This window comes from Metopolophium dirhodum, chromosome 1 (assembly GCF_019925205.1).
Source record: "Metopolophium dirhodum isolate CAU chromosome 1, ASM1992520v1, whole genome shotgun sequence".
NCBI classification, from domain to species: Eukaryota; Metazoa; Arthropoda; class Insecta; order Hemiptera; family Aphididae; genus Metopolophium; species Metopolophium dirhodum.
The window spans coordinates 68,748,488-68,771,669 of NC_083560.1; the positions used below are offsets into that span (position 1 = coordinate 68,748,488).

General features: G+C 29.2%; 1 protein-coding gene and 1 pseudogene across 1 annotated transcript; one reads left to right on the forward strand and one right to left on the reverse strand.

Annotated features, from left to right (window-relative positions):
* Positions 1-15,822: 15,822 nt before the first annotated feature.
* Positions 15,823-17,718, reverse strand: LOC132941050 (uncharacterized; annotated as a pseudogene).
* Positions 17,719-17,935: 217 nt separating this feature from the next.
* Positions 17,936-18,644, forward strand: LOC132941058 (uncharacterized). Its single transcript, XM_061008914.1, has 2 exons — positions 17,936-18,203; positions 18,262-18,644. Exons 1-2 carry the CDS (start codon positions 17,936-17,938, stop codon positions 18,642-18,644), a joined length of 651 nt encoding a protein of 216 aa, XP_060864897.1.
* Positions 18,645-23,182: the final 4,538 nt, after the last annotated feature.

A 23,182-nucleotide genomic window follows, 5' to 3' on the forward strand; every position in this document is an offset into this window, starting at 1 on the left:
AGATTTCCATATAAGTAAGATTCGAATGATATACATTTTTAACTTTAAGCAATTTACAATACATATTTTTTGACATGAAAACGAAATAGATTGAAATAGTGAAATATTATAAAATTAAAAACAAAATAAATTAACTTTACTTACTTCTTAAAATGAAAAATTAACTCGTTAATTTCACGTTAATTAAGAAAGAAATTTAATAAGTTAACAGTTAAGTTAATGAAAAGCCAAAAGTAACTAGTTAAGTTAAAAAGTTAAAATAAAATTAACTTTTTAACTTAACTTTAACTTTTTAACTCGTTAATGCCCAGCCTTGATATTTTGTATCCTCCAATAAATCATTCAGTTTTAACAACAATAATTGTAGTGTATCTTCGTCACATTTGATATATTTCGATAATTACTTATAATTAGGAGGTAATACGGAAATAGTATAAGTGTACTTAAGTCAATCATAATATTATTGTTAAAGTTAAGTCTTTTTCTTATTTTTATCCATTTCGTTAAAGTATCAAGCTGTGAAAAATAATAAAAATATGGCATAGGCAGCTTTGTCTTAATCATAGTTTGTTTATATTTGACGGTTTTGTTGAAAATATGTAACATCTATATATAAATTACTTAGATTTGTTTTATTAATATTTGAAGATCCGAAGACATTGTTATTTTGATTAGTACGTAGTTTCATCCGGGTACAAATATAGGTACCCAGGGCTTGGAACCGAAAATAAAAATACCGGTATTTTAACTTCATTATTTTCTGTACTATGTAATGGAAAAATTCATTCACTAACTTCACTCGCCTACTTTAGCCATATCGTAGTGATTCAAACGTCTACATCTGTTACTATTTTATAGCCTAATGCTTTATTATTTTTTCAATATTTAGCTTGTAAGTAGGTACGTCATTTTTTATTATTTATTATTTTCTTTATTATCTATAGAAATTTAATTTGCACTTAAAATATTATTTTTAATTTTTTATACGAACTAACTTTTAAAATTAAAATTATTTGCAACTACACTCATTTTTACTGTGTAATATTATTAATAAACGTTGATATACTGCAGCAGCGACTTATACTGAAATACCTACTTGGCTACTCCCATTCACTACAATACAATAATATGATCTATTATAAGGCACATCCTATCTATAGAACACTGTTTAAGATAGAATTGTTGCGTGTCTAACGATAAATAGGTGCAGGAGGAAGTGCTTAATATGTCAATTTACTTGCTCTTAACGCGATCTAGTAGTCACGAATAATTGAGATCCCTATGAGGGATAAGAAATAGTAAATAAACATAATATTAAAATACATTGTAAAATACAATTACTGATTTTAGCACATTTAGTAAAATAAATAGAAATCGACGCTAGATGGCACTAACTGTCAATAAATTAATATGAGCACATTACATGGTCACTTTGTCCACAATCTTAAACCGCGAGTATATTTTTTTCAAATTTATAATAATATTTAAAAATGTTAATAATACAAGTGATCATTTATTATTATAATTTTGTCATAGTTGATATTATTACCTTGTCCTTTTCATTTTCTGTCCTTTCAAATAATGATATAATATTAAATTGATACTATTTTTAGTTGAAGGCTGGAAGCACCTTACATTATGAGTTATGACAAAGACAAATCCGCCTTATAGAAATCTGCGAACTAATGGCATGTCTGCGAAGAAGATCAGCGCGCATAGTAAGTTATTATACATTTATAACACTGATAAGAAAGTGGTTGATATCAGTTACATTAAGCTGCATTTTTACATTTTAAGGGGTAATTTTGTGAAATTAAAATTGTTTAAACAAATATGATAATGATTAGAGGTAAGTTTTTAAGTGACATAATTTTTTTAAATGCTTCTGATATAAACTAAACAAATTATTAATTTAAATATGCTAATAACGTATACTCACTATTCAATTAATATATTACTCATAACTACATATTTTAATTAAGAACAATTTAATTTAATGAAAATGATTTTATCACGAATTATTTTGACTTATAGATTAAAATTATTATTAATTCTATTTATTTATTCAAATTATTATTTTTATTTTATATTAGAAATTATTAACTTTTAGTCATTATTGCCTACTCTATAGCTCATATAAACGAAGAAAATATTTATGAATTAATTATTTTGAATTTAAATATAATTGTCAAAATGTAAAAATAGCACCGTTTTATATGTAGATATTTATTACTTCTTAAAATTATTTAATAACTTTTTAAGCTACATTTATTAAAATTGATAAAATTAAAATGTCTATTGTCTATAAATAGCTCAAAAAGAGTTTAAGTTATACCGTGTATAGAAAATGCTAATATGTTTAAATTAAAGTGTGAAAATTTAAAGTATTATTATTCGTTTTTGAATTACAACAAAATAAGAATATCGTTCGATAAGAAATTGAGTGAATCACAAATGTAAAAAAAAATTATAACTTCCAACGCTCATAAAAAATCAATTCGACTATCCATAAACTTTATCTTTTTGCTATAGGTAGAAAAACTTACATGAAATCTTGTATTAAATTTTCAATTTTTAGGTATGAAAAGAACATTTTGTATGAATTCCTAACTTAAATTAAATTTCAAATTATCGTAATTTTAACAAAATTTGGCAAAATTCTATTTTCAAAAACTAAAAAAAATGTGATACTACGCTCAACTTTTATTTACTTTAACTTTAGCAATAATAAAAACTTACGAGGAGCATTATATTAAATTGTTAAGTTTCTTGACATGACTAATAATTTTTTACTGAGACTTATACCTAATTAAAACAAAAATAATAAAAATCGAAAACTTCTTATGCTTATAAATAGTTCTAAAAGATTCAAAATATTTGAAAACTTTACCAATCACCATGTAATTACAGAAGTTATATATATGCTAAACTAATATCAATATTTGGGTGAAAATTTCAAGTATCTACAGTTATTCGTTTAGGAGTAGGTTACACCGAAATATCAAATCGATTTTGTCAAAAACTGGTTTTAAGTATAAATTCTAGTTTTTCTTATTTTTTTTTGCATTTCCCGACACTTTTGAAAACTACTGGGCTCTGAAGTTTCTGAAGTTGATATTTTGACTACCTACTTATCGTGTATTCGTTGCTCCGAATCTATAATATAAGAATTAATTACATAAATAAAGTAATACATATTGTATTAAGTTAAGAGTGATATTATTAAGCTCCACAATGAATACATTTTGTTTAATTTTTAAAATAATTTGATCCTATTTTTGCTATTTATTAACATTTTAAAATTTATATTTTGAGAGTAGTGAAAGAATAGCAATGATGGCAGGATGAAATATAATTTATTGTTAAAAACTATAAATACACACGAACACTCAATAGGTTTTCCACTGTATATAGTATAATGCTGCACAAGTGACGTTAAAATTCTATTACATATTTATATTTGTAAAGAGAGATTAAAATATTCGGATCAACGAATAATCTAAGTGTGTAGAAAATATACGATTAAACTCTTTATTTTTTTAGTCCAAAATATTGCTTATCGAAATATTCCAAGTACAAATAATTAATTTAAAAGAACGTCTAGCGTTTACATTAGCATTTTCTAATTAGATTATTTTAGATTCTGACCGGAGAGATGAATGTATTGATCTTACAATAATGTATGTTTTTATTTAAATTTTTAAATTTTTGTGTATTTCATCAATTTTTGGGGCACAGGAAAATTGCTTCGACTTTCAACTTCAGTATCTTGTTTGATGGGAAAGTAAATCTAGTTGGTGCATTGGGAATGTCAACATTTAAAATTCTCATTAGTTTTCAAAAGCATCGGGAAAGACAAACAAAGATTAAGGAAAATCGGGAATTTTTACGCAAATTCGGTTTTCGACAAAATCGATTTTGGTTTTTGGCGTAACTCTATAACAAATGACCGTAGATACATGACATTTTCACTGAATGATTATATTATTTTCTATACACGAAAAGATTTTCAAAATATTTTGACTGGTTTTGAGCAGTTTCAGTTTCCAATTATTTTAGTTTTTTTTCTATGAATATCAATAAAATTTTATTTGTTTGGTGTAAAAGCTTGACAATTTAAAACAAGGCCCCTAAAATATTGTAACAATGACAGTTGAAAATATTAAAAATCCAAAGTAACAATTTTTTTTTACAAGCATTAAAAGCTTAAATCTTGAAAAAATATGTAAAAATCGTGAAAACGTGCAAATTATATTGAGTTAGAAATTCCTAAAAATTTTTCTTTTTAAATCTAAGATTTTAAAAGTTTGTCTACCTATTTGTGCAGTATATATTATTATATTTTTTTTATCATACCAAGAGCAGTATTTACCATATTATGCCCCAAGGGACAAACCATGGTTATAATGGTTATATACGATACTGATTTTGAATTTTTGCGTGCTATGATACTTATTTATACCATTTAATATAATAAATATTTGTATTTTACCATTTTATACCTACAATATTTAATGTATTAATGTATTTACACATTTTATACGGTGTAAGTACTATTTAATTTCCTTTATTAGAAAAAATGCGCATTCGAAATTACATACAAAACTTAGATTTAATTACTCAATGATTTTCTGTTTAAAAATTGAATCTTCTTAATAAAAATTGGATAAATTAAAAAAATAAAATATAAAGTAGTAGTCAGTGGGAAATGAGTAATGAAGTATTAAGTAATTAATAACAATTGTTTTGAACTATTGTATTTTAATTTTTTTTTTTATTCTAATTATCTTTTATACACATTTTGGTATTTTACATAGTTATTTTATATAATAATATGTTTACTATACGATATTACACATTTGTATTAGGTATTTAGGGAATATTATACAAACTCACATACTACGTATCTATAATTTATTAGTATATCATAGTATCGTACCCACATCGAATAAATGTATAATAATATGTACCTACATATAGGCGGGATTGGTAAATTGGGTCCCATAAGACCTTATCTCGGTAAATCGGGTCCCGGAAAAAAAAGGTAGTAGGTAAGTTGAGTCCCGGAAAAAAATATATAAATTAAAATATATGTGGTTTTTATAATATTATGTTCTAAATAAATAATATATGGTATAAATGATTAAAAAATTGTGTACCGGGAAAAAAATGTCAATACGCTAAATAATATTATAGTACGTAAAATTTTACAACATATGGTATAAATAATTAAAAAATTGTGTACTGGCAAAAAATGTTAATACGCTAAATGATAAATTACATAAGTATGAAATATTTAAGTTTTAAGTTTTTAATATTTTAGACCTAATTGCGCCAATGATTTATAGCCGGGACCCAACTTACCTATTACCTTTTTATACCCAGGACTCAACTTACCGCTTTCAAAACGAACCCAAATTATCGCGGACCCAATTTACCTAGCTCCCATATAGGATCGATTGGTTAATAGATATTATATTAGGTACTTATATACCGGGTTGCATGAAACCGTTCCTTAAATTTATTTAATGAATAGTTTTATTGAATCATTAAATAATTTTATTAAGCGATTTGGGTTGCACAAACAGTTGAATAAAAATGAATTGGTTTCAAACATGATACCAAGGTTTATGTTGAAGTCTGAAGCTTATCACTGAAAATTGATAACAACTAATCAGCTGTTGTTTTAGTTTGAAAATTTAATCGGTAGTTCGGTACAAAATAATTGCATTTATATTGTATAATATTATACTACCTAGTACCTAACTATTGTCTATTTAATGTGTTTTTATGTTTACCTACGTCCTACGTCTGTAATAAGTAAAGTATAATTTTATTATGTCAGAAGTGAATGTAAGTGATTTTAAATTAAAACGGCAACGGGGAAAAAAACTTTACCGAATGGGAGAAAGATATGTTCGTTAGTTAAAAAATAAGAGTGAATTGACTTCTTATAAAATTAAAATGTAAGATTATTATCTAGGAAATCTCATAGGCTATTTATTATATTTTAATTTTAAAGCGAGTTATAAGTATTTTTAATTTTAAGATGTACCTACAAACAATTTACAATTTTAAAATACTTATAACTCGATTTAAAATTAAAATATAATAAAAAAGCCTACGTGATTCACTATAGATAATAATCTTACCTTTGAATTTTATAAGATTATTTTTATATTAATTTTAATTTTATTAGATACATTTTATAATTTTATATTCACTTTTATTTTTAAAATAACGGAGCTAAACGTGATTTTCTGAGCGTAAAATGTGCAATGCGTACGTATGTAAGACCAGGGGGTGACTAAGGGGCTATAAAAAGTGTAAATAAAAGACATATTGTATTTGTATACTTAGCCACCTCCCCTATACAAAATTCCTCACTGTGTAAGACGGAGACAACAAGACAACATAATTTGAGGGTGCGAGTGTGCGACGTCCCCTTAAGGGCTGCCCGTAACCGATTTTTTCGATCAAAAACTCGCCTAGCACGCCACTGCCACGTAGTGAACTGATTTCGGAAATTTTTTTTTAAATTGGTTTCAAAACCAGGCACAGACTTATCTAATCATTTATGACTAATACATGCCTTGGATGGCAGCGAAAAAATTGCAAATTGCCACTATTATAGACCAGAGCGGAGGTCTTAAATCTTAATGCATCAACACATGTGTTCAGTTCAACAGTAACTTTACCATAATATATAACGTTACATTTAGAAAAACAAATAAAAATATAGGTAGGCACTGTAACGTCTCCTCTTCACCTGGGCTCTTCCCCGTTCCGGTGTCGTTCTGTTTCTATTAACGAGGTCTCGGAGACTCGACCTCGGTGTGTGATATTATTACTAGGGATCAGGGTTACCTTATGTGAAGCAAGTACTCAACGTAATGTATATATATATATATCTGTTATTGATGTATTATTATTATTTACTACAAGTTACAATATTGAAATATACTTATAAATTATACTCCGGGCTACCGATCGGGCCATGGTGTGTCGTGGGTGCCGATGTCCAAATGTGGGCTGAGCTGGTCGTCCACAGGTCCTCTTCAGGTCGTTGTCAGCCCTCGAGTTCCACTATCGACCACCGACTATGACTCCTCATTTTTGACCATCCAACTATCCACCGCCGACTCTATTCTATCGACTATGACTCCTCACTGTCGACTCTATCATAACTGACATAACTGACTCCCGCCAGGCGTCCAGGTCGGTTATTTACACGATGTGAGCTAAACATCGCGTCAGCATAATATATATTTCATACATATATACACATTTGTCATTACTAACACTCAGCATATTAGCCGTGCTCAACGTAGGGAGTAATGTACGATGTCGATGACGAATATCGTTACATGTACCCCTTGTCCATTTAAATCTGGACCCCAGATTTGGGAAGTCAAGCAACGGTAGCTGTGTTAGTGGTAGTGTTGTATTTTCTGATTTCATGTTCATTGTTCATCCAGTAGCAAAGAATAACGGTACTCCAACCTCCTCCGACTGTATTTTCTTGCTTGGACTGTGAAACATGAATTTTTTAGGTATACAAACACCAAGCCACCAAGGCAATGGTCATGCGTATATAATAATATTAATAATATATGCTCATTGTATATTATTGCTTGATAACTTCTGGATAGTGAAGTGGATTGTCGTTGGCTCTTCCGTCCTTGAATACCGACACCCACGGCTGTCTTCACTTACCCCTTTCAGTTGCTTCGAGTTAGTTAAAATTTAAGTATGCAGTATAAAGACATTTTTTTTTTTTTATATATATGTATATAAGAAATAGTGTTTAATTTCATACAAATTACATTGAAGATGGTACCTGAAATATATTATAAGGTTACAAAAACATTGCAAGTAGGTACTATTAACATTTTTTTTTTTTTTTTTTTTTCACTATTACAATAAATGTTCATAATACATTATAACATGTTTGAATTCAAAATAGTATACAAAACAATGTACAAATATTTGTTTTGTTTAACTTAATATATAATTTAAATTACAATAATAAAAATTTTTTTTTTTTCTTTTTTGATATAATAATATACATTTAAATATTATACTCAAGTTATGTCTAGTGTTTTAACTAGTACAAAACCTAATTACATAATTTAGTACATAATTTTTATTAATCAAAACTGTACTAGTTAACTATAAATAAACTCAACAGTAGAGCACCAATTTTTGGCTAAACTTGGATTGGTTGCTAATTCAATAACGCAGTATTTTTACATTAAAAATGTATTTTTTTCAAAATTTCTCGACAAAAACGGAAATATTTACATGTGTTAGTAAGTTAAATTCACTCGAATATACTCTCATTTTATAAATTGGTTCATAATAAATACCCGATCCATGTCCTTGGTAGTTGTCGATAATTGTCTCTTCTGTTTGCAACGTATCTGGTATTATCACGCTTAATGCTAGAACAACTGTAACTATTGCGAACATTTTACAATTTATTAAATTATAAAAATTAAAACGAAATGATTAATTATAATATAGTATAAAGATTGCCGATTAAATATTATTAATATTAAATATTAAATTACAATTTTAAAAACGATAGTTATGACACATTGTTCATTGACTGTCGTAGTCACGCTCTAGGTGTGTTATTATAATATCATTCGCTAATGTATACGCTATATATATATCCTTACTTATAATATTAATAATATTATAATATATGCCCATGAATGAAATTGTGCTGAATTAATATTTATGTCGTTCACTCATTGACCTATATTTATTCAGCTAAAATGCCAAACTGTTAAAAATTACGTTATATACCTACACTATAATATTATATTAAAATCTATCGTTAGGAAATGAAGTGATGAACACACACATTTTTTTTTTTACAAACAACTTAGCTTCGTTAATATTGCTTAACAATATTAAGAAATTAAGTGGTTGTGAAATATATTATGGTGGTCTCTCCACAGTAATATTATTTACAACGTGGTAAATAATATGTTGTGAGAGACCATGCAAATTGTCTTTATATTTTAATATTTTTAATTACATTTAATATTGTGTGGGGACCCTAGCTCATATCTATCCGAAAATGTATTTTTTCTTGTATTAATCTTTACTGTCGTGAGGTAGATTTTGGTCGACTTTTTGAAATGCCGTATAAGGTTTTATATTTCTATCTTGGCAAGGAATATTTGGATTGTTTGAATTTAATAAAATGTGTTTTACTTCGCGAACTTTGGTTAATGGACAATTAGTGCGTTTCAAGTCGTTTTCATTGTTTATTACCTCGGTTTCGGGTAACTTGATTGCTTCTAACATTTTCCTTTCTCTTAGCAAAGCACGAGAAGTATGAAGAGAACGAAAATCATGCGTAAAAGTAACTTGTGTAATTTCTAGGTCGGGATTATCATATTTTTTGTCATAACATCCTGGTGTCCAATGATCATTTTCAAAAAAAACTACTAGAAATTTCCTACCTGGTTTATAAAACCCTAAACCTGCAGTTTTTTTAGAATTTTCGTAATTTGGGCATATGATTATTAAATTGAAATTATAAAAATCAGCTACTGCTGCTACGTCCTCACCGTCTAACCAAATTGGTTTTTCGTGTAAATTTAAATCAAGTAAATGGGAAATGGTTTCTGCAGTTACATAAATATTTTCGTGCGCCAGCATTACTGTCAACGCATATATTGCACAAAATCCGTCTCCCGGGACCTCAATCAACTTACTACTACATCTAACAATTTCACGTAACGTTGGCTGAATTAATATTAAATTTCTCATTTTTTCAATTTTGTTGTCATTATCCGTATCCCTATTTAATGTAGTTTCATCAACTATTTTTTCAATTTTCAATTTAATATTATCTGACGTTCTACGTTTTTGATCGAATTCCAAAACAACTAAACCTTTATCACCTGTTAAAACTATCTGTTTATTAACAAAATTTATTTTGGCTTGATATAATTCTAAAAAGTCTGTACCTATTAAACTAGGTCCAACTAAGTTCCTAACTACCATGCATTTAATAAGGAATTTAATATTTTCGAACACAACAACTGTATTAATAATACCAAGTAGTTCTAAATCGGAACCGTTTGCCGTAATTAGCTTTACGCAATCGATTGCCTTTGGAGTGATTCCTACTGGTAAATTGTCAGCATTAATTATAGACGCAGTGGCCCCTGTGTCTATTACAAAATTATGTTCTATGTTTTCAATTTTGCCTACTACCTCAAGTCTTTGACCTGGTTCGAATGCTGCCGGAAGCGAGGTCGGATTACACGTCGTTATACATTTTTGTATCGTATTGTCATTATTTTTTTGCTTTTCAACAGTTACTGAATTTTTACTTGCGAATTTGTGATGAATATTATGGTCACTCATGACTGCTACTTTTTTTTCATTGAATAAACTATCTATATTATAATCGTCTATGTCAGTGTTTTTATTAATATCAATTTCATTATATTTATCGTTAATTTTTAAGTTTTTTAATTGTTTTGGAATTGGAAATAAGGTTTCGTCATTTTTATATTTTTTCGCTATTATTGTTTCCAACAATGTTGTACTAGAAATGGTATCGTTAGAATTTTTTTGCTGGCATAGAGGGAGTCTAACCACTCTCTCTTGCCTTAATAGTTTTTTTGATTATTATGAAAATATGTTTTATTCAAATTACGTGTATCATTATCAGGCACCTGACCGATAGTGTGCTGATTCATCACGTTATTTACGTCTACATTATTTTGATTGATACCATTTGTAGCATGCGATGGATTTTGATAATTTTGGCCTACGTTTTGTTCGTTAAAATTTGCACCTTGATTACTATTATACACATTATTTTTATAATATTGCGAACTTTTTTGGTTAGGCCTATTTTTATACCTATCATCCCACTTTGGTTGTGTATAGCCATTATTACTATTAAAATGATTTGGATGGTTATATGTATTTTTTCGATGGAAGTGTTTATTAGGATCTATATATTGATTCGGTCTAATTTCATTATTTGTGTTGTAATTATTATTTGGATAAAAAGTATTGTTTGGGTGATAATTTTGATTATTAACATAATCGTTTGGAATAAATGAATTATTTGAACTATAGTTTTGATTACTAAAATTGTTGTTTGGATAAAATGAATTATTTAAATTCTGTTTTTGATTACTATAACTATTATTGTTATTATTGCATGGGTCGTAATTGCACATATTATTATTGAATGCATTGTTTGGATTATTTTGAAGATTGTAATATGGGCTAGGACTATTCACATGCATATTATTATTAAATTTCTTTTTCTGGTTAAAATTTCTATTACCATTGTTAATATTATTTAATTTAGATTTTAAAAATTCATTTTCTTTCCTAAGAGTGTCAATATCTACGGAACTTATATTTTGAAAATCTGTGTGCATCAATTTCGAATTTTCTATTTTCTTTAAATTAATTTCTAAATTGTCTAAAGTGTCATTATTCATAATAGTTACGGTGTTATAATATTCTGGTGTTAGTGCCTCTAATATTATATCAATTTTCTCGGTTTCAGGAATGGTGCAATTTGTTTGACTGATTAAGTATAAAATATCTGCTAAGAACTCCGATATTGTTTCTGTCGATTTTAATTTTTTACTTCGTAATTTGTTTCTTAACATACGATTCCTAGCCGGCGATGCAAATTTTTCCTTAAATATTTGTTCTATTTCATCAAAAGTCGGATATAAGTTATTAATTGTTAATGTCTTCTATAATTTATAAGCGGAATTTTTTAAATATAATGGCAAGTAAGTTAGTTTTATTTGCGGAGACCACTCATTAGCAGTAGCTACCACGTTAAAGTACTCGAAAAATTCTAAAACGCATTCATCGCCCGAACCGTTGAAAATATTAGGTACAAATTGTTGAGGTCTTGCCATTTTATTTTTCGTATTTAATTTAACTATATTATCAATTTTTGAACTAGCGTCCAATTTATTATTTTGATTTACCTCTACAGATTCAAATTTTAAATTATTTGGTCGCTCAGTATTTTTAATTGGTGAAAGTGATTGGTCTATTAAGAGATTTTCTAACTGTTGGGCCACGTCTTTAGGTCCAACCGTATCGGTACCCTTATTTTCTAATTCTACCTGTGAGTCTGATTCGCTAATATTTTTTTCACAATGATTTTTCTGGCTATTATTGAAATCTAATGATAACTTATTTTCAGTAAAGGTAAGATCTGCAGTACTATCGTTATAATTATCTTTATCTTCGGTATCAAGAAGTCCAACTCTAAAAGTTTTTATTGCTGATTTCGCGAGATCCCTTAAGTGTAAGAGGGTTGACGATTCTTCACAATGTATGTTACAAAATTTTAAAAAACCGACTACTTCAGATTTATCTAACAAAAGTATCCACGATACCGTTTTCTGAGATATTATGAATTCAAATTTTTTTTCTACTGGTGTTAGTGCATTAAATTCATCTTTACTTAAACATTCGACTTCGTATAATGTGCAAAGCGTAAATTTTTTAACTAACTTAGCCGATAAAGGTATCTTTCCAAATTTCGAATTTTCAAAAAAATCTCCTAAATTATTCTCATCGATTTGTCGTAATATGCCGATCAATTCTGTTGCATTTATTTCTGAATCGAAGTGTTCATTTAAAAATAAAATATTTAATTTTGTTACTTTAGCAATCTGATTATTAGTATTTCGTTTAATATAAAATTTGACATCCATTAAGAATTATTAGGCCAATAACTTCACATAAGATTCACATGACACCCAACAATAATATCACAACACAAGGGGTGTACCTTAGAATCGAAATTTTTCTCGAGAAAAAACAAAATATAATTTCCAAAAAAAAATCGGGACTCCAGGGACGGGCGCCTCCACCAACTGTAACGTCTCCTCTTCACCTGGGCTCTTCCCCGTTCCGGTGTCGTTCTGTTTCTATTAACGAGGTCTCGGAGACTCGACCTCGGTGTGTGATATTATTACTAGGGATCAGGGTTACCTTATGTGAAGCAAGTACTCAACGTAATGTATATATATATATATCTGTTATTGATGTATTATTATTATTTACTACAAGTTACAATATTGAAATATACTTATAAATTATACTCCGGGCTACCGATCGGGCCATGGTGTGTCGTGGGTGCCGATGTCCAAATGTGGGCTGAGCTGGTCGTCCACAGGTCCTCTTCAGGTCGTTGTCAGCCCTCGAGTTCCACTATCGACCACCGACTATGACTCCTCATTCTTGACCATCCAACTATCCACCGCCGACTCTATTCTATCGACTATGACTCCTCACTGTCGACTCTATCATAACTGACTCCCGCCAGGCGTCCAGGTCGGTTATTTACACGATGTGAGCTAAACATCGCGTCAGCATAATATATATTTCATACATATATACACATTTGTCATTACTAACACTCAGCATATTAGCCGTGCTCAACGTAGGGAGTAATGTACGATGTCGATGACGAATATCGTTACAGCACTATACATTTTGATGTAGGTTACACTATACATACTTGAAAGGTACCTGTAGCATAGTATCTTAAAGTCACCAAAATTTGTATTTCTGGAGAAATGGCGAAGCTTCTATTTGTAGAACGTCGCAAATCGTTTCCAATTAAATGTAATAAAAATACAAAAGTTTCCTTTGATAGTCTATTGTAAAAAAATGCATTTATTGTGTATCAAATTAGGTACGATTTACATTTTATTTAACTTATTGGTTATTATAGCTATTAGTTACTTACCTAAACCTACTTTTAAAGTCAAAATCGTCGAAATCCTCCAATGGGCTTGACCTATCCCGAAAGAATCTTGGTCTGGGTAAATAAAATAATACATCCAACACCATTTCATCATCAGAATTAGATGAGTCGGAATCAGTCATTTTTCAAAGTGTATTTAATTACTTTGTGATGTAGGTATTAAATATTAATAATTAATTATATACTTGGTAAGCAAGTAAAAATTCAAGAATGTAACATGTAAGAGCGTGTAAGTGGTGTAACGCATTGACAAGACGCATAGGTAGTTACTGACGTAGGTACCTACTGTATACTACTGTTTAATGAACGAATAAATTTTTATTCAACCGAAATCGGATCATTAGTTTAATTGACCGGTAACCAATAGTTTAATGACTCAATAACGTTATTGAACGTTTATTTTACATTTAGTGGATGAATAACTTTTTATTCATTCAATAGCGTACTATTGGTTCATTAAATATTTAATGAACGTTCATGCAACCCGGCATAGTATATTATTATTATAAGGTCGGTAACAATATAAATCCCAAGTTTATAGCTATTGGATATTTGAAAATATACCTATTCCGTACAGGAAGTTAAGAGGACGTCACATCTTCATGTGTTGTTTCCGTATTACAAGTATAAGAAGACATAGACAAAACGCGTTTACGCAGTCTGAATAGAACTCGCTCAATTTTAGTTCTAGAGTAAAAATACCAGGGCGTGAAACCGTTAGTAATTTAATCTAACCGAAAATTTTTTGGATACCGGTTACCGGTTTTATAGCGGTCCTGTTGTAGAACCAATTACTGGTACTATAGGTATTCAAAATTATAGGTTACCGTTAAGCGATAACCGCTTCCAAAAATGTCGGTTACCGGTAACCGATTGAATACCGGTTTTCTAAAAAAAAAATTGTACTACACCTTTGTACCCGTATACTTAATACAATATTCTTGTTGTTATAGGAATCAAGCTATTTTTAGATTTCTCAGTACAATATACCATGAGGATGACTGGGACTATCAGCTTTCGACTATCATTACCAACCAACGATATTATAGGTAGATAGGAAATAGAAATGTAGAATACCAATTATTTGAATTATTATTACAAGAATTTAGACTAGGGAAAAAACAAACATATTATAGTATGATTTAAGAATAGTTTTAAGAAGTTATTATTTATTAAATCATTAGTAGCTACGAGCGTGTAATCATTTATGTAGCTAAAATAAATTAAACATAATATTATTATAGTTCATACTTAACGGTAGTCAGTATTTATAAATATGGTAATCGGTTCTTAACCGGTTAAGACATATTAAGTTTTTATACGTTTTATGTTAGATGAAAAATTGTCACGGTAACCGGTAACCGATAATCGGGAGTACAAATAGGCTTATAATAACGGTAACCGATTATAGGTTCCCTAAAATTCCGGGAAATTACCTAACCTAACCTGTGTCAAGCCTGAAAAATACCTATTATAAAATTGCATTGTGACAATATTTCTCAGAGGAAGTCGTTGCGTTTCTTCCATTATACCAAATATAAAGGAGGGTTTCCACTAGATACGTGTACGTGTACGCGCATTAAAATACTTTTCTGTGATTGGTTGGTATACATGGTAAGCTTTTGGTATACCAGAATATTATACGTTCTTACCACAGGCTTGACCATAATACCATGAAGTTGGATCCAATTCAACTTTTCACGTGTACACGGTACTATATTGATAACAATATTGATAACATAAGAATATATGAGGTAACTAATATATTACCAATTCTAACCGATCTAACCCATATTAACCGATGGGAAACGTTTGTAAGACAGTTCATAGCGAATGTATCCGGTCAATATATGGACGTAAACGTACACGTATCTAGTGAAAACCCACCTAAACGTTCCAACGTTTAGAAATAGCAAAAATTTCAACATTTTTAAAATACCTTTAACTTTTCAACATTTTTTAAAAAAAACTCAACGTCTTGCCCTCTAAAATATTTTAATTTTGTAATAGGTGTTTTTATTCTAATATCAAAATTGAGTGAGTAAACGCATTTTGTCAATGCCATACATGTGTAAGATGGAAACAACACTGCGGGTGTTCTTAATATTAGTTTTAACAAATATGAACAACGACGCAAAGGCATTATCGAGAGGTTGTCTATGAGGAGGTAAATAGAAAGATGGGTAATCTTGATATGGGTTATCGTTGTGATATACATTTACTGGTTCATAAGTTGAAGAAGATGAACTAATATTATGAGATTGCTGTGCATTTTTAAAAAAATTAAGTGTATTAATGCGAAAATCTAATTTCTGCGAATCGTTAAGATTTTTGTAGTCTGGTAATAAAGACAATAAAAAATGTTTATCCGGATCATTTCACTCTCTTTCCTCTAAATAATTCAATAATTTATTTTGAAATGGAGTGATAACAGGTTCTTTTTACTTTTTTAAAATTTTTTTAAGTGTACTTGAGAAGTGGATGTAGAGGCTATTGCATTCTGCTCAGTTTCACCAGTCGTGTTAATTTTTTCGAAAGTTTGTTCACCTTGAACACTTTCGTCGAGATTATCTTCAAAATTTCCAGATGTACTAAACAAAAAAATAAAATAATGTATTACTTAATTATAACAAGGAGGTAGATAAATATGATACGGTATTTTTTGAAGTATCTATGCATCTATCGATGAGTACTCATTTTTAAAAATTAATTATAAAATGTAAAATCTGTCTACTTTTACTAGAAAATGAAATATAAATTAAATCACCAATGCATCCATGGTTTTCTCAGATTATAAAAATTAAAAGCTATATAGAATAATGCTTATTAAAAATAATAATGTAAATAATACTACAATTATTATAGTTATGAATATAAAAAAAAAAAAACAAAAAAATTACTTTCTTTTTTTAGCAACGGTTTTAAAAATGATAAAATATCAGCGTAATGATATTTCTTCTTTTTTGATGCACCCGAACCAGAAGGGGTCAAATTTTCTTCTTTGTTCCACTTAATATATTGGTCACGGACATTCCGCCATTTTTTTTCTTTTAAATCTTTAGCTTAAATAAAAATATTAAAATAATCTATTTAAGTACTAAATTGAACAAAACAATTATTTATATTATAATATATAAATATTATATATTTTGTTTATATATTTATATATATATTGGCTACAGTATGAACATTACACAAATATATCATATTTTATTTGGTAATTATTAAGTATTAAGTATGGTGGGTGTCACTCTGCTGTACAGTAGGTTACAAGTGGGCCACTGAAATGGATGGTGTTAAATTTGAATTCAATGCTATAATATCATTGTATACGAAAAACGATTCTGAGCGAAGACTGTCAGTCCACCTATAATATAACTAAATATATTTGATGATATAATATATTAATGGAAATAAAGTAATTTATTTACCTATCCACGTGGAATCTTGTTTTTAAATTTGTATGGATTTTTAATTTAAATGATTTGTAAATTTTCGTAATTTTTACGTATTTTGTCAAAATTCAAAATTAAAAGCTTGTAAAAAAAATTGTGACTGTAGTTTCATTATTTTTCATCTGCCATTGTAATAATATATTAGGAGCCTAGTTTTAAATTTTCAAGCTTTTTGACCCAACGAATTTTATTGACATTTATAAATAATTTATAAATAAAAAAACACACATCATTGTAAAATTAATACCTCGATTAATACATTCATGCTCCCCTCAGAATCTAAGAAAATTTAAAATAAATTGAACAGTTTAATTTAATTAAGTACTTAATGCAAAATTAATCACTATATTTTTATTGAAATTGCTTAAAAAGTTTATGAAAGATTAAGTTAATTTCCTGTTAAAAACGATAAAATTGATATAAGTTTATCAACAATTTGTACCTACGTTCGTAATTGACAATATTCATAATAAGGTATAATTTTGAAAAGTAGTGTAGGTATAATTTAATTTCACTTCAATATGTAATAAATATAAATGTTGTCAAAATATGCTTTTTCAGGTATTTGTCAACCGGGAATTGTTTCGAAGCCCTACAATTTGATTTTCACGTTGGTAAAAGTACCATTGCGGAAATTGTTAGGAAGACCTGTGCTATTATTTGGAAAATTCTACAGCCTACAGAAATGCCAAAATCTACAGCTGAACAATGGCTTGGAATAGCTGATAGATTTTATCAAAGTACAAATTTTCCAAATTGCTTGGGTGCGATAGACGGCAAACTCATACGATGTAGAAATCCCATAAACTCTGGCTCATATTATTTTAACTACAAAAAATTTTTTTCTATTATATTGATGGCTGTAGTTGATGCTAATCTCAGTTTTATTTGTATTGATTTTGGAGCTTACGGTAGGGAATCAGATTCTACTGTATTTAAACAAAGCACATTTGGTAAAAAACTATGCTCAACAACTAAATATACCAAAACTAACATGCTTACCTAATACAGAAAGTTCTCCATTACCATATGTGTTTTTGGCTGATGAGGCTTTTGGTTTGCATACAAATTTGTTGAGACCATATCCTGGGCGAGGTTTAAATGATAAGCGGCGTGTTTTTAAGTACAGGCTCTCAAGAGCACGAAGGACGGTCGAGTGTGCATTTGGAGTATTATCCAACAAATGGAGAGTATTACATACTCCTTTATTAGTAGAACCAGATTTGGCCGATGAAATAATAAAAGCTTATTGCATTTTACACAATTATGTTCGCCAAAGGGACGGAGCTAGTTATGAAGATATGGAGTCAAATCTGTTGGCCGATGACTTAGAAATTCGAGGAGCTCCAGCAAGAGCACATGGGATAGAGGTTAGAAACGCATATGCTGATTAATTTATGGGCCCAGGTTCAATACCATTCCAATATAGATTTATTTAAAATTAGCAAATTAAATAATAATATTTGGAATCAAAAATTGTTTATTTTTTTTTTATTATAATAATATGTAAACTATAGGTTTTAGTAGGTATAATAATAATTAGGGGGACGGAGTGGCCGAGCGGACTAAGGCGTTGGCTGCGACGCAGTCGACCCGAGTTCGATTCCTAGACCATGGGCGGCATTTTTCTTCGGACAAGTCACGGTGTCCGGAGAACAAGTGTCGCCATCCCCCACCCGGTTATGGCAGATACCTACGTGCCCAATCAAAAATTTTGCCAAACTAAACACATACGTGTTCCTCCCCCTACCGACTTAATAACCTACAGTAAAAACTAAAAATAGCTAATGGCCTCAGCTGCCGGGCTCAAGATCAATAAAAAAAAAAAAAAAAAAAATAATAATTAGTAATTATTAATATTATTATTTAATTTTTTTTTTGTTGTACTTCTATTATTAAATTAATACTTACGATTCTTCTTGTTTTTTCTAAATTATTTGTAATCAACTTTTATATAATTACCTACTTGTTGTGTTTCTTAGGTAACATAATATTATTATGAATATTGTTTATGTTTAATCTATATACCTATATGTATAAAAATGGAGCGTGAAAAATTGTCGTTACCTCATCAATCGAGAACGGCTGGTCCGATTTGGCTCAAATTTTTTTCAAGATGTTCGAAATTGCTAGAAGAAAGTTTTTACGAAAGAATATTTTATGAAAATTCACCTGAAAAGTAGGAAATCTGGATGTAGTAATTAATAAAAAATTTAAATTAAATAGAAGTTCTACTTTTTCCACTCATATTTCATTGTTTCAATAGTACCTAGGTAACTTTTACATTGACTTTTCTATGTATTAATTTAAAATTCCTGTCTTAATATCATTTCATTATATATATAAGTATATAACACTAATTAGGTTCAACACACCAAATCTAAAATCATTTTAAAATTATAAGCTATTTTAAATTTATTTAAATTATTATTTTAATAGTTTGTATTACCTACTAAAGAAATTTATTATTCTAGAAGTTAAAAAAAAATCAGAAACTTACCTGTTTGGGCTGTATGGCGATCAGTACAAACTGTTAAAATTGTAGAAAACAACTAAACCCGTCGAAGAAATTCAAATTAATGAAATAAAATACATATAATACTAGGTTAATAATATTATCATTGATAACTAATATACCATGCAATTAATAAATAACTTTATAATAAACAGAGACATTTGGAACCTAACCTATAACTCAACCGTGTATCCGCATACCGCTTTTTCTTGTCTATAGTGTTCACTAGAATTCTAAATAAAAATTATTTGTTTTTCAACGAATATACGAATTGTATTATATGATCAAACCTAGTACACCAAAAGTTGCATTACCAGTAACTAAAACTAAACAACGAAATTTCTTATTTGTCCTTTATGTAATTTTATTTTTTCAATTATTCAATTAAAATAATTTTAAAACAATTATTATATATTGTTAAAAATAATACAATTACTGAATTAAACTGAAACTAAAATGACCTATTTGGTAGGGGGCCCCGGTCTTATAATTTTTAAGAGGGCCTACCAGGATTTTTCCGGTATCCCGGTAGGCAGTACGCGCCTGATGCTGCATGTCTCTTATTACTGCTACTGCCAGGGCGTCCCTACAATTTGCGGGGCCCACAATAAAAATCGATGCATTCCACAGAAAGGAAATTATTACACTCTTGTAACCTCTCAAATGTCAAAACCAAGGGCTCCAAAACCAAGGGGGTTGCTGCCTATTTCATTTAATAATAATTTTCATCATAATACTTGTAAAAAAAAAAAAAATAGTATGTGCTGTATTACCAGATTTTTTACATTGGTCCCACACTCCTCTCACGCCCTTTTTCAGTATGTAAAGTATTTTTACCTATACAGTATTACCTTTACCAATACCTCACCTAACCATTTTGCACCAATTCATCATATACATGTATATATTATCTGTGATTAAATTACTGTATATTTTTATAATAGATTAATACAATTATTTACTATAGGTAACGACAGAAATAACAATAATAATTAAAAATAAATTTTTCTTGATTTGAGATCAGTAAATGTGTCAATAACATCATCAAAGTCCAATCCGTCTACTATTTCATGTTCTATAGATATTATTGCTAAATTTGTAGTTTTCTCTTGACTTCATGTTGTTCTTAAGTAATTTTTTACCAACTTTAATTTTGAAAATGATCTTTTTGCTGTCGCTGTTGTAACTGGTAATGTGAGCATAATCCTTATTGATATAGCAACATTTGGATAAATATCACCAACACTGTTGTAAAATATTTTTTATTTTTTTTTTTTACTCTTAAAGGTGATGTACCTTTATCAATAATTTCTGAAAGAAGGCAAAGTTCATGTGCGTGAGTGCGGGGCCCAAACGAGAAGTCCAGGGCGCGGGGCTCGGGGCGTGGGCCCCGCTAGCCCCGGCCTAGGGACGGCCCTGGCTACTGCAACCAGCGCACAGTGGTCTGAATCCCATTTTAGCTTGCCAAAAGTACTATTTCTAAAAACTAAAAATACTACATTTTAGTGTTTATTTAATTTTGTTATAGTATTTTGATGGTAATTTAAAAAATGAAGTGATTCATTTGATTATTGAATGTTATAGAACTGTTTGATTAGAGATATATATATATTTATCGATTATTTCCAACTTTTACGCTATAAATATTAATTAATTTTTTTCACTCTTCTTTAATTTGTTGTTGACAACTTGTACTGTAACATGTGTGCATTTAACATTACGTAAAACTGCATAATTTTTAATTATGTTCTTAAATAACCAAAAAACCAATGGAAACCTTGTGTTTTTCGTGTTAAATTTCGTATTACTCTTAATTAAAGTAAATTAAATTTTTTTTTCTCACGGTATTATAATATTAAGAACAAAATAATAAAATATAGACTTTAAATAAATTATTTAGAGTGAAAAAAATGAATTAATATTTATAGCGTAAAAGTTGGAAATAATCGTTAAAAATATATATATCTAATCAAACAGTTCTATAACATTCAATAATCAAATGAATTACTTCCTTTTTTTTTAAATTACCATCAAAATATTATAACAAAAAAAAATAAACACTAAAATGTAGCATTTTTTAGTTTTTAGAAATAGAACATTTGGCCAGCTAAAAATGGGTTTCAGACCACTGTACAGCGTATAGAGACGTGTCAACTGAATTCAGTTAATTAGTGCAATACTGAATACAGCAGTATGTCTGTAATTATGTATACTATTTGCTATTTACACTAAATTATAATAATACTATAATATGTCAAGCAGTCGCCCAACTACCCACCCACCCCAAAATCATGTGTATCCGTCGATACACTTGAGGTATAGGATAGCCGCCACTGGACTGTCTTCCTACCTTTTCCGAAAGTGTTATTCACCTTAAAACCTTCCATTAAACACAATTTTCGGTCAGTAAGACTTTCATTGATGCAAGTATAAAACACTTAAAAGGGTAAATAATACCTACCCTTAAAACAATATACCTAAAATAGTGAAATTTGTAACACCCGATCGATTTTTTAAAAGATGTTGCTTACAGCAATGACCTTTTTTGCCAAAACTTTAAAAAAGTGTTCTGGTTGTAACTTACAGCTTAATTTTTAATTAAACAATTTCATTTTTCATTTGACGTAGTAAGTTAAGTTAATTTATTTTGTTTTTAATTTAATTATATTTCACTATTTCAGTCAATTTCGTTTTCATGTCAAAAACACTCAGGAAGCAAATATTTCCAGCAATTTGCAAGAACTTGCAATAGCTGGCAAATACTTGCAACGTCAAGAAATAACTTTCAACAGGATGCATTATGTACTTGCAACAGGGAGCAAGGTCATTCAACAGGGTGCAAGAACTTGAAAAGGAGAGTAAGGACTTGAAACAACGAGAAATTAAGTACTTACTAGCTGTTGAAAGTTCTTGCACACTGTAGCAAGTATTGACTCCCTGTTGCAAGTCATTGGTCGTCATTGCAACCACGTCTTGCTCGTTGTTGCAACTTGCAAGTTTTTGCTCACCGTTGTTTCATATCCTAATTCACCATTGTAAGTTCTTGCACCAAGTTGAATGTCTTTGATCCACGTTGCAAGTATACATAATATTTCCTGTTGCAAGTCATTGCTCGATGTTGCAAGTACTTGCTGGATGTTACAGGCCATTGCTAGTGGTTGCAAATCGTTGCTAGCTTTTGTATGTTCTTGAAGCTTGTTGTTTCAAGATCTTATTCACCATTGCAAATTCTTGCACCAGGTCGAATGTCCTTGCTCCCTTGGCAAGTACAGAATGCATCCTGTTAGAAGTCCTTGCTCGCCCATTCAATTATTAGTTTAACAACGAATGATTACTGATAGGTCTTTTCCAAATTTCGTGTTTTTATAATAATTTCTATCATGGTCGTAAAAAGGAAACAATACGTACAAATGGTTC